At 51.1% G+C, this 12,542-nt stretch overlaps 2 protein-coding genes across 2 annotated transcripts; both read right to left on the reverse strand.

Annotated features, from left to right (window-relative positions):
• Position 1: 1 nt before the first annotated feature.
• On the reverse strand, positions 2-1,232 carry GUITHDRAFT_120661 (hypothetical protein; the record flags this gene model as incomplete). Its single annotated transcript, XM_005820065.1, has 1 exon — positions 2-1,232. A coding segment is annotated over one exon (1,231 nt), but the record flags the coding sequence as incomplete, so codon positions are not given.
• Positions 1,233-11,238: 10,006 nt separating this feature from the next.
• On the reverse strand, positions 11,239-12,342 carry GUITHDRAFT_120664 (hypothetical protein; the record flags this gene model as incomplete). The annotated part of the gene is made up of 8 exons (XM_005820066.1): positions 11,239-11,338; positions 11,400-11,459; positions 11,655-11,700; positions 11,755-11,833; positions 11,878-11,910; positions 11,959-12,084; positions 12,149-12,227; positions 12,272-12,342. The coding sequence occupies 8 exons, from the start codon at positions 12,340-12,342 to the stop codon at positions 11,239-11,241; spliced, it is 594 nt and encodes a 197-aa protein (XP_005820123.1).
• Between the last annotated feature and the right edge of the window lie 200 nt (positions 12,343-12,542).

A 12,542-nucleotide genomic window follows, 5' to 3' on the forward strand; every position in this document is an offset into this window, starting at 1 on the left:
GCTTCGATCTCGTTCAGCGAGAAGCGGCCTGTGCTCATGCTTGACCTTGACCTCGACTTGATCTGTACTCTGAAGCTGCTGCGCCCCGCATGATCTCTCTCGCGGAGTGCCCTCCTTTGCTTAGCGATCTTTCCCCTAGGAACGAAGGTGTCGGCTGTGAGCTCGACTGCAAACGTCTCTCTGAGCTTGGCGTCGTCGCTGATGAGAGTGAGATGTACCCCCTCCATCGCCTCGCTCTCTCTGAACGAGGCCAAGGTCTGCTCGCAGCTTGCCGTCGAAGGCGAGCTGAGCACCCACTCCAGCTCTTTTTGCTGGAGAGTGCCAGTACTTGCCCCAACAGCAACATACGTCTTCGGGCTCGGCCCCTTGCGACCTCTCTGCCCAGGACCCTGCACGAGCATGCCCGCAAGCGGTTGTACCTCTGCGGCTGCAAGAGATTGCGAGAGCAGCTGAAATCGATAGATCTGAGCTATGTCGGCCGTCGACATTCCTCCAAGAGCTAGGAGCTGTGATAGCTCGGCAAGGCTCCCTCCCTTGCCCCAAGGTCCTCGCTTGGCTCGAAGCTTGAACGACCGGTCATGTGCAATGCTCACCTCTGTGGCTCTGAACGATCTGCCGTCTATGCAGTATTCTCTCCTGCCTTCCCATAGCTCCATGGCTGCTTCATTCCGAAGGAAGGAGACGGTGACTGAGATGTCGTCTGCTCGTGCTATCTCAGGTCTGTAAGGTGCTTTCCACATGATGGCCTTGTCGACTCCATCGACTGAGTCTACCATGAGACCCAGTTCCATAAGCTTCGATTTCAACTTTTCTTCTTGTCGAACATACATCGAGGAGATGCCCAGGAGAGTCATGGAGATGAAGGAGGTCCCCTCGGTGCCTTCTGTGCCGATGTATGTCTCGACATTCTGCTTCTTGGCCTCCTCCATCTGTTGAATAAACCATGCTCTCGACTCTGAGCTCCATTCCCTCAGAGAGTCTTCAAACAGGTCGCGTCTCGCCTGCCGACATGTTGAGCGGATGGCTTCAGCGATAGCGTCGGGGGTGCATCCCCCCTCAGCTCTGAAAGCATGAGCTGTCCTACTACCAGGATACCGCTTCGCGAAGTTCTTCACCCTCTCGACGAGGTCGGCGGCCTCTTCGACGTGGCCTCCAGAGCGCTCGCCCTGCGTGTATTGGCATGATCTCCGATACAGCAGGCTGCGAACGCTCTCATCATACTGTAGTACCATGCTTAGAAAGCTGTTTGAACTATACGAACCTCTTGCTCGCAGCTTCCTCCGGTCCCCTTGCGCTCTCCCTACGCGCCGCAGAGCAGCATGCCTCTGTCAGGGGCCCCAGCATGCCTCTGTCAGGGGCCCCCTACATGCCTCTGTCAGGGGCCCCCTAAACCCTAAACCCTAAACCCTAAACCCTAAACCCTAAACCCTAAACCCTAAACCCTAAACCCTAAACCCTAAACCCTAAACCCTATTATTATTATTATGTGAGTTTATTAGAATGCTAGAATGTTGCTCGGCCTCGTTGTGGGCTTATGCAATTTGATCCTAGTCTAAAGAGGCGCTCGAGCACTGGGAGTACACGGCCTACAATGCGAACCCTGCTTCTGAGGCGTCTTTCTACTTTCTACTTCTGCTGTCTTCTCTTGGCTTCCTCAGCCTCAGTCAGGAGAGTTGCCTCTCCTCACCTTGGCCTTCGGTCACCACCTACTCTACCTCCATTCAGCTTCCTCAGCCTCAGTCAGAAGAGTTGCCTCTCCTCACCTTGGCCTTCGGTCGCCACCTACTCGTCCTCCATTCAGCTTCCTCAGCCTCAGTCAGGAGAGTTGCCTCTCCTCACCTTGGCCTTCGGTCGCCTCCACCTTCTCTACTTACCTTGAGCTCAGCTCAAGCTCGGTACGGGCTCGCCCCGTCTTCTTCCTCGCCCTCGCCTTGCTCTTCCTCCATGTCTTCCTCTTCTTCGCCATCTTCCCTCATCTCCACCCGCAGTCGGTCCTTCTTGTCCACCTTCAGCGAGCAGGCCAGCACATGCATCTCTGCGAATTTACTCAGTGCTATGAACAGGAAGCTAAGAGATCGACGCTCTATGTCGTCGCTCTCCGCCTCCTGCTCAAGCTCAGCAGCTGCCGTTGCCCGTGGCGAGAACGCGCTGCCCCTCCTTGCCTTCTTGCTCTCTCCTTGCACGCGAGTCCAGCGCTTGCTCTGCAGCCACTTCCCCAGCTTCTCCTTGAGAACGTTGCGCCCAACTCCCTGCTCCTCTGGCATCTTCGCCCACTCTCCCAGCGACATGAACTCCAGGCTCCCCGGAGAGTAGAACGTGTCGTGGAGGTTGCCAACGGCCTTGTCCAGGACCAGCTTGATCGGCTCGCTCGTCCCCGCCTCGTTCAAAGAAGCTGCATCTTCGATGACTGCTGACAGCTCGCTGACGAGCTGCATGTCCTCTTGGCTTGACGGAGATGCTGCCTCCATTGTGATCCTCTCCAGGTCTGTAAACTCCAGCCACTCTCCCTCGCTCTCCTCCTGTCGCTGCGCTGCGTCGCTGGTGCCCCGCTGACCAGCCGCCTCAGAGTCAGGCTCCTTGTCGAAGCCGACTGCTTCGAGCTTGGTTGCTGCGCCTTCGAGATAGAAGGGCAGCTCCTTCATCATGCGTCGAGCATCCTCCGTGGAGCCGAGGAGGATGCATAGCTTGGACCCGTTCCAGGACTTGGTGTTCAAATCCTCCTCCATGTCGATGCCTTCAACGTTGATCTCGAGCCTGTTAGCGATCTCCAACAAGACTCTCTTGACTCTTGCGATGGACGTGTTGCCGCCGTTGCACAGCCCCTCCATCTCCTTCCTCGTGAAGCGACCAGATGCCGCCGTCGACTTGATGATGATCTTGATCTCCTTGCCGTCCTTGCCGCCTGCCTTCTTCTGCATCCTTGATGCCTTCTTCAACTTATTTCTGGACACAAAGCGATCAGCTGTCAACTCGACTGCGAGCGCCTCTCTGATCTTCGGGTCCTCGCTGAACAGAGTCAGGTGTACTCCCTCCATCGCTTCGCTCTCTCGGAAAGCTCGAAATGCTGTATCATTCGCCTCTGGGCAGCTCGAGGAGACGATCCACTCCACCTCCCTCTGTCTCCAGATGACGTTGGCCCCTACAGCGATGAAGCCTTTCTGACCTAAGCCTTTGTGGACTTGCTGTCCTGGCGCCCCAGCGACCAGCATGCCTGCCAGCGGCTGGAGTTGGACCGCTGCAAGGGACTGGCGCAGCAGCTGATAGCGATAGACGGCAGCTATCTCAGCCGTTGTCATGCCGCCCAAGGTTAGCAGGTGAGTCAGCTCTGCCAAGCTGCCCCCTTTGCCCCAGGGTCCTCTCTTGGCTCGAATCTTGAAAGATCGATCGTGCACGATGCTCACATGTACAGCTGTGAACTTGCGACCATCGATCGCGAAGTCCTCTCTTCCCTGCCAGAGCTTCTCCGCTTGTGCATTGCGGAGGAAGGAAACAGTCACCGGGATCTCCTCAGCACTCGCTATCTCGGGTCTATACGGAGCCTTCCACATGATTGCTTTACTCTCTTGCACTGAGTCTACGATCAGTCCGATCTCTTCAAATTTCTTCTTCAGCTTTTCTTCATGGTTGACATACACCGAGGAGATGCCCAGGAGAGTCATGGAGATGAAGGAAGTCACCTCGTTGCCTGCTGAGGCGGTGTATGTCTCGACCTTCTCCTTCTTGGCTTCTTCAATCTGCTGCATAAACCACTCTCTGGATGCGTCACTCCATCCAGCCATCGCTTCTTGCAGAAACTCACGTCGTGCCTGCTGACATGTCGAGCGGATGGCTTCTGCGATAGCGTCGGGGGTGCATCCCTCCACAGCCTTGCAAGCCTGGGCTGTCCTGCTGTTCGGATAACGCTTCGCGAAGCTCTTCACCCTCTCGACGAGATCAGCTTCGAGGACAGAGGCATCCACAAGTCCGCTCTGCGTGTATTGGCATGATCTCCGATACAGCAGGTTGCGAACATTTTCATCATACTGAAGAACCATACTTAGAAAGCTATTTGAAGTATACAAACCTCTTGCTTGCAGCTTCCTTGGCGCCCTGGCGGCTTCCCCTACACCTGACGAGGAGCCATGCTGCCGAAAATAACGGCGCCTTGCCGAAAATAACGGCGCCTTGCCGAAAATAACGGCGCCTTCGCCGAAAATAACGGCGCCTTCGCCGAAAATAACGGCGCCTTCGCCGAAAATAACGGCGCCTTGCCGAAAATAACGGCGCCTTCCTAAACCCTAAACCCTAAACCCTAAACCCTAAACCCTAAACCCTAAACCCTAAACCCTAAACCCTATTATTATTATGTGAGTTTATTAGAATGCTAGAATGTTGCTCGGCCTCGTTGTGGGCTTATGCAATTTGATCCTAGTCTAAAGAGGCGCTCGAGCACTGGGAGTACACGGCCTACAATGCGAACCCTGCTTCTGAGGCGTCTTTCTACTTTCTACTTTTGCTGTCTTCTCTTGGCTTCCTCAGCCTCAGTCAGGAGAGTTGCCTCTCCTCACCTTGGCCTTCGGTCACCACCTACTCTACCTCCATTCAGCTTCCTCAGCCTCAGTCAGGAGAGTTGCCTCTCCTCACCTTGGCCTTCGGTCGCCACCTACTCGTCCTCCATTCAGCTTCCTCAGCCTCAGTCAGGAGAGTTGCCTCTCCTCACCTTGGCCTTCGGTCGCCTCCACCTTCTCTACTTACCTTGAGCTCAGCTCAAGCTCGGTACGGGCTCGCCCCGTCTTCTTCCTCGCCCTCGCCTTGCTCTTCCTCCATGTCTTCCTCTTCTTCGCCATCTTCCCTCATCTCCACCCGCAGTCGGTCCTTCTTGTCCACCTTCAGCGAGCAGGCCAGCACATGCATCTCTGCGAATTTACTCAGTGCTATGAACAGGAAGCTAAGAGATCGACGCTCTATGTCGTCGCTCTCCGCCTCCTGCTCAAGCTCAGCAGCTGCCGTTGCCCGTGGCGAGAACGCGCTGCCCCTCCTTGCCTTCTTGCTCTCTCCTTGCACGCGAGTCCAGCGCTTGCTCTGCAGCCACTGGAACAGGTAAGATACTTGTTAGGTAGTGATCGCCTACTTGGGGTAATTTTCTCCATGCCTTAGCAAAGCTCTCCCAGCCTTGCCGAGCAGGAGATGTACGCAGGGATTGTTCTTCTGGGAGCAGGGAGTTTTCTTCTGAGAGCATCTTGTCTTCAATGTCGTGTAGCATAGCTATTGTCCCCGGTCTCATCTTGCTTTCAATCATTTCCCAGCTGATAGTTGTCTGCATTTTCTCCGCTACCCATATTGCGAGTCGTTCTGGGCCCCTTATCTCTTCGATCTCGTTGAGTCTGCCCGATCTGATTTCTCGTTGTACTTGGCTTATTGTTTGACACCCCCATTGGTTGCACCATGATGTTAGTTTGTGTATCAGACTGCTTTTGATATCATCATCCACCCTGCATTTCTTATTCGTTTCTTTCTCTAGATACCGAATCGCCGCCCTTCCCAAGATGGGTGCTGGATGGGGGAGTTGGAGGCCTCCACTGTCCCAAGGTAGGCGAAAAATCGCATTGCTTGTGCTCTTACTCAATCCCATAGCTCGTTTGAACGCTCTGGTCCAGAGGTTATCCAAGGTTTGTAAATCTTTCCACGTCCAGCTAACGAGTACCGCCGAGTATCGAAAGATATTCACGATACCTACTTTATTTCTGGGCTGCAGAGTAGGCCGATGATTCAATCAGGTTTGTCAGTTCCCTGGTCTTTTCAAAGATATGCTCCTTCTCTCCCCACGTGAAGGGGCAGGTGTGCACCCTGTTGCCTCTTCCTCCTGATCGCCACAAGCTGATTCGAATCCCTAGATATTTGAACCATTTCGTCGGTGGTAGGTTCACAAACTCCTTGTCGAAGAACTTGATGTTTTGCGTCCCCGGGATCTCCCTCTTGAGCCGATAATCAAAGCTGGTGATTTCAGATTTCTTCGTGTTCAGTTCTAATCCACTCCATCTACAGAATCGCTCTACCACTTGAACTAGTGTTTTCATTTCCCTCACTGAGTTGGCTATCAGTACAAGGTCATCTGCGAATGACAGGTTGTTGGGATGCTGAGTTGCAATCTCGTCTTGTTGTTGATCGAGTTGTCTGGACAGGATGCTGAGCAGTAGATTTGCAGGACTGCCTTGAGGTAATCCCCTGAGAAGCGGGATGGCTGCCGTTTCGAACCTCTCTGTTTGAATCTGCAGTGCTATCCCTTTGCTGCCGCTGATTACCACGTCTACATCACGCTGATGGAAGCCATATACTTCCATGATTTTTGCGATGGATTCGACTGCCACGTTGTTAAAAAAGTTTCCCTAAACCCTAAACCCTAAAACCCAAAACCCTAAAACCCTAAAACCCTAAAACCCAAATTCCAAAACTCACTCTAGTTGGCATTTGGAGAGCGCATGATTTCGAATATTGAAATTATTTCCCACTGAACTTTTGACATCAACTATTGCCTGAAGAGGAACGACCTCCGGAACCCGACGTAGCCAGTGGGTCAGGACCACGACGGTAGCGTCAAAGAGGAGCAGCAGGGTCTCGCACGCCAGTTCGTCGCTCCGGACATCCTTCCCCTCCGCCCACCTCCCGACCTGGAGTTCCAGGAGTTTATAGAAGCTTCTCAATGTCAACATGACCGGCCCTTCTCAAAACTATACACAGTTTTACTCAATTACTTTTTTTAACTGGTGCCCTGTGATGTTTTTTTTTTATTTGAGGCGGACAGAAAAGAGACTGGCATGGTAGCGACCAGGGGATGACAAACCTGCAGGCGCTGGCTACTGAAGCCTTCGCTTCGCTTTCCAGCTGGACATCAGCAGAGCAACCGTCCGATCCAAACTCTCAAACTAAATGTGAGATCACAAACCTGACAGCCGAGCGAGCAGTACAAGAAATCACATCTTTGAGAAACAAATTTCGACATCATGACTCAGCAATCTCCGTTGCCGTTGGCGTGTCACTCGTTCAGAATAGCGTGCAAGTAAATCATCTGGTGTGACTCTGAGCTGAGAGCTCGCATGGTGATGTGCTCTGACAGATATGCGGTTCCTGGGGCTGGCATAAGAAACCAGGGAGCGAGCCACCTCTAAGGAAGGGAGATGTGATCAAGGTAAGAGTGAATCTGCTTCGAGACACTTTCTGATGGGTAGTTGCGGCATTCAGCATGTAGATGGTTGTCAAGTCAACGAGTGGAACATCAAAAGAAAGTTGCATGATGGTAAAGCGGGGTCTCGTGTGCTCGTCGGGTTTGTCCGCGATGGACAAGAGCTCAAGACATTCCTGACAAGACAAGATCGGTGCTTGTGTTCTCTCAACATGCGACGTGTGACCCTCAATGTATAGAGCTATCGTGGACGCTCTTGTGCATGTTGGAAACAATCTGAGCTCGTTGAGGGAAGTGTGGATGGCAATGAAAACAAACAAAAGTCCGATGCTTTATTCTCAGTTATCCCGTCTGGAGCTTGCGATTGCACAACTTGGGACCTTAGTGGCACAAAAAGAAATATCGCTAATGAACAACAACATGCAGTTGCACCAACATATTGCAGCTTTAGAGCAAGCGATTATAAACTTCAGCCGTGGAGAATTTGATGCGACCTGCAGTCTAGAGTCTACTGGAGAAACATGCGGAGCTGAACAACCAGGAGAAGGGTGAGTAGATTTTTTCGTGTTCACTCTTATACCTCTTTTGTATGAGAAAGTGACTCAGGTTACAAAGCTGCTGCTACCGTGACGAGCCACCACAAAGTTTCGAGAGCTTAGTGACCGAGTCTGAGAATGCTGGAATAATGTGTGGCTTTCTCGATGGAGCTGAAGACCCGTTTGTTGTTTTGAAACAAAAAGCAAAGAAGGCCGATGAGCTTCAAGCTCAAATCAAAGCAAACATGATTGAAGGACAGAGGAAACAACTAAGCTTGGAGTCATCAATTCAGGAGTTCAAGTCGCAGCTTCAGCTTCTGGAGCAGGAGAATCTTGAGTTAAAACATACGATAAAAGTGATAACAAGCAAGAAGGAAACGGAAGAATCGGGTATGAAAAAAGAGATCATTACCTTGAAGAATCAAATTAAAGAGCTTACGGCAAGAAATGCAAATCTTGAGACCAAGTCATCAACGTCAGACCGCGAGATCGATAGACTGAAGAATCGACTTGAGAATCTGACATTGGAAATCAACGAAAAGGGAAATGAATGCGAGCTATTGAGAGTGACACTCGATCAATACAAACGGGATCTTCACCATCTGCAAGATCAACTCAAAGAGAAAGCTGAAGCTCTGCTGGTGCTGAAATCTCAATGCGACCAGCAATTGCTTGCCTTGAAATCCGAATTGCACGTCTTGCAGAGGTATGAACTTGTCAATGTTGTTGGCACGAAGAATAACTGCAGAGAGCAGGGAGCTTGTCGGCACGAAAGCGCAACTTGAGTCAGCTGTGGATCGAGAATCCTTGTGTCAACGACAGATGACGGAGCAGAAGTTGACTCTTGAAAGAGAAGCCGCAAGACTGAAGCTGGAGCTTGAAGCTCAAAATGACAGGCGATCTTCACTAGAAGCAGACTTGAACAGAGCAAAGAGCGATTTCGACTTGGTTTACAAGGAATCACAAATGATAAAACTTGACCAAAACGAAAAGCAGTCGCAGTTCGAGGATTGCAAGAATGCCATGCTGATAGAAAAAGAAGTCATGCAAACGTTGCTCAAGAAAACGCAAAGCAGTCTGAGAGAGCTGGATGCACAGCGCAATGAACTGCAAAGATCGAACATGGAGCTCACGAGGAAAAGAGAGGCAACGGAAGAAGCCAACCGGACCCTAGAGAGGCTGTGCGAGGACATGAATAGAGACCTGCAGGAAGAGAAGAAGCGCTCGATAGAAAAGGAGCAGAACCACAACATCCAACTGCTGCAGTGGCAGAGAAAGGCCAGCAAGAGCGAACAAGATCTGAAGTTGAGCAGCAATCGTCAAGTTTCGCTCAAAGAGGAAGTCAATTACTATCAAGCGAGGGAGCAAGAATTGGTCAATCAGCTTGCAGCTCTAGAACTGAAGCACAGAGAGGATACGGACAAACTTCTGAGAGAAAAAGAGACCCTTACAAAGAACTTGACAGACGTACAGGTTAAGACCGAATGGAATGAGTCCGAGCTCGAAAGAGTCAAGGAATCGAACAACAAGCTTGTTTCTGATCTCAACAAAGCTATAGGTGATCTTCAGCGACAAGCTGTCGATTCAGAGGCAAAGGTAGCGTCTTTGAACAATGTAAACCAACAGTTGCTTCAAGACAATTCGGCATTGGAATTAGCAGTGCAGAAAAGCAAGGAAGAGATCCATGAGATCCTTGAGTCGACAGCACGGAGAGAGACGGAGATGAAAAACAAGATTGCAGACCTTCAAGATGAGATTCGAAAGATTCGCAAGAAAGCCAATGAATTGATCCAAGACAAAGTCAACCAGGTTGATTTGCAGGTGAAGCAGATAGGCGAACTGAAGACTTCGCTCGCTTTCGCGGCCAGCTACGAGAGAAAATGTCGCAAGCTAGAAGAGGAACTGGCCGCGCTCAAGATGACAGAGTCTGGACTGAAGAAGCAGAATTCGACGCTCTCCTCTGAGATTGCTTGTTTGATCAAAGAAAAGTCACGACTTCATTCAAAGTCGGCAGCACTACTAAGGCAGTTGAAAGATTTTCTTGCAGAGTTTCCATGGATCGAAAGATTGTCAAAGGAGGTCAGGGCAGGACTTGACGCGTGGGCGAGAGCAGACAGGGCTCTCGCAGATGAACTCTCCTCACTCAGACACCAACTGGCTGTCTCGACATCACAATGCAAGGAGCTGGATGCTGAGATTCTCAAGGAAGGAAAAGAATGCGAAGAAATGACGACAGAAACCAAACTGTGGAAGGAAAAGAGCCAAAGGCTCAAGGGTGAGATGGAGGAGTTGACGCTGGTGGTTGAGACTATGAATGAGCAGATCAGATCGAAGGAGATTCAGCTTGATCGAAGCGAGAGGGAGAAAGAAACTCTCAAGGAGGAGTATGTCAATGAAGTGCATCGACATGCCGAGACCAAGATGTTTCTTGAGAAGGCCCTCGATGACGTCGAGATGTTGGAAGAGGCCGTGCGAGATTCTGAGATGCAGAAGCAGAGGACAGAGCTGCTGTTCGCCAAGTCTGAACAATCGTACAAGCAGCTCAACTCTATGCTGGAGTCTGAGCTCAAAGTCCTTAGCTCACGAGCTGAGAACGTTTTCGACATGAACAATCAGTATGGAGAGGATTTTGCCCTCCTTGTCAAGCGGTTTCGTGACCTAGAGCAGACCAACGAGAGTCTGAGGAGGGAGAAGAGCAAGATACAGGAAAGCCACTCGTCCCTCCTCCACACCTTCCATCACTCCATGTCTCTCTCCGCTAGGGAGACCGGCGACATGCTCCAGCAGATCGACAGAGACTTGGACGAGAGCGCTGCGTGTATGCTGGAGAAGCTGCTGGAGGCTGAGAATCAGCTCCAAGCTATGCGAACAGCCCATCAAGATGAGCTTGAGGCACTCAATACGTCGTGGAAAGAGAAGCTTGACAAGGCGAATGTTGAGATTGAAAGCATGAAAGATGCCATCCAGAAAAATCACGTTGATACTGCTAGTGCTGCATGTGTAGCTTCAGCTCAAGCATCTGCTCCTGTGGCTCCTGGGAGATCAGATGTTTCTGAATCAAAGGTGTGAATCAGAGACGTTGCTTGGCTGCTTACGACAGTGTAGGACGATACTTGCCTGGCCGGAACGATGGTGGAAGAGCCGATGAGCGAGGGTATGCATGAACAGAATGAAAGGAGCGAGGAGAAGATCGAAGTGAGGAATGAAGAGATCAATGAAGGTCATCGGAGCATCCAGGTAGACTTCTTGAGAAGGTTTTGAACGCGTGAGAGCCGCGTCAGGCATCTGAGGAGGGGGGACAGCTGCCTGCTGTCTGCCAGCATTCGCTGCAACAACACGAGGAGCAAGTTGAGGCCACAGGGCTCAGGGAGAGAGGATCTCCTCCTCCTCCTCAGCCCCACGAAGTCAAGAAAGGTGGGTGGATCTCTCGACAAGCTAGAATGATGCTATCACAGAGCTCCAGCAGCTTCTGGATCTTGGCGCCTGGTTCAAAGGGGAGAGTTGAAGGAGAGGACAAGGGGCAGTTACGATAGAGGATGCTTGCTAACAAGCCGCCTTCCTATGAGCAAACAGCAAGTAGTTGACGCTGAGATCAGGAACAGGATGCCATCGATTGATGAGAGGGTTGTAAGCTGCCCCAAGTCTGACATGGTGTGAGAAGATTCAGAGGAACCAAACTGACTGACATTCGTTTCACGGCAAACCCAGAGCAGGATAGCTGCTCCGTGAGGACTTCAGGCTTGACAAACTTGTTCCAATCATGCCTGAAATGGTGAAGTCATCAACAGAAGGATCCTTCGTCATGATCTTCTGCATCTGCATCTTCGTTGCATCATCATCATGGTCGTCGTCGTCATCGTCATCATCATCATCATCATCATCGTCATCATCACATCATCGTCATCGTCATCACATCATCGTCATCATTACAACGATGCATTCTCAGTCTCAGGACTCACGTGCCATCCGGAACAAGTTTCAGCAGTCGCTCTGCCGCTACGATGCCTGCCCGATTGTCACACATTCCTCCAGCACTGAAAGAGTCGAAGAGACCGAGACCGTAGGACAAGGTCGTCTTGTTCATTGTGGTGATGTACAGGGCTCCCCGCGGAGCCACGAGCTGCATCAATTGATTCACCTGTCAGGTTTGTCATCATACATGGTATGCCGATGGAAAAGTACCATCAGGTGTAAGTCCGACACGTGCTCCAGCACCTGATCTCAGTCATGCGACTCCTGTACAGAAAGCAGAGTAGAAATTACCTCACTGCAGACAACAACGTCAAAAGTTTTCTTCTCTTGTATCAGATCGTCTGCCGTCACGTGCCGATACTTCAAGCTTCCTCCTCCAACCCCACTCAGCTTGGCATGTTCTTCTGCTACCGCTATCTGTTCTCAACATCAGAAAAGGAGAGTTATGCATGTCAGAACGATAGATCAGCATGTTTCTCACATTTTGTTTGGCGGCGTCGATGCCAAGAACATGAGCGCCAGAACGAGCAAGCTCCTCTGCTAAGATGCCTCCTCCGCACCTTCGCAGGTAATAAGAGCCAAACATTGCATGAAAGCATCATACCCAACATCCACGATCGAAAGTTCATGCAAAACCTCTCTCTCAGATTGCTGCTCGGCTTGGGCACGCGGCATGGTTTGTTTCAACATGGATTTTCTGTGATGAAGGAGTAAGCTATTGTAGGGGTTCACAAAGCAATACAAGAAGGGAACACGCATGCCGTTGAAGGAATGAAGCGCCTTCTGAGGTCCATGCACATCCCACCATGCGTGTCCGATCGCGCCGAATTTATTGACCTCGTCTGCATCAACGGTCGAGTGCTTCCTTCTATCGA

Source organism: Guillardia theta (assembly GCF_000315625.1).
Source record: "Guillardia theta CCMP2712 unplaced genomic scaffold GUITHscaffold_192, whole genome shotgun sequence".
In the NCBI taxonomy this organism is placed as follows: Eukaryota; class Cryptophyceae; order Pyrenomonadales; family Geminigeraceae; genus Guillardia; species Guillardia theta.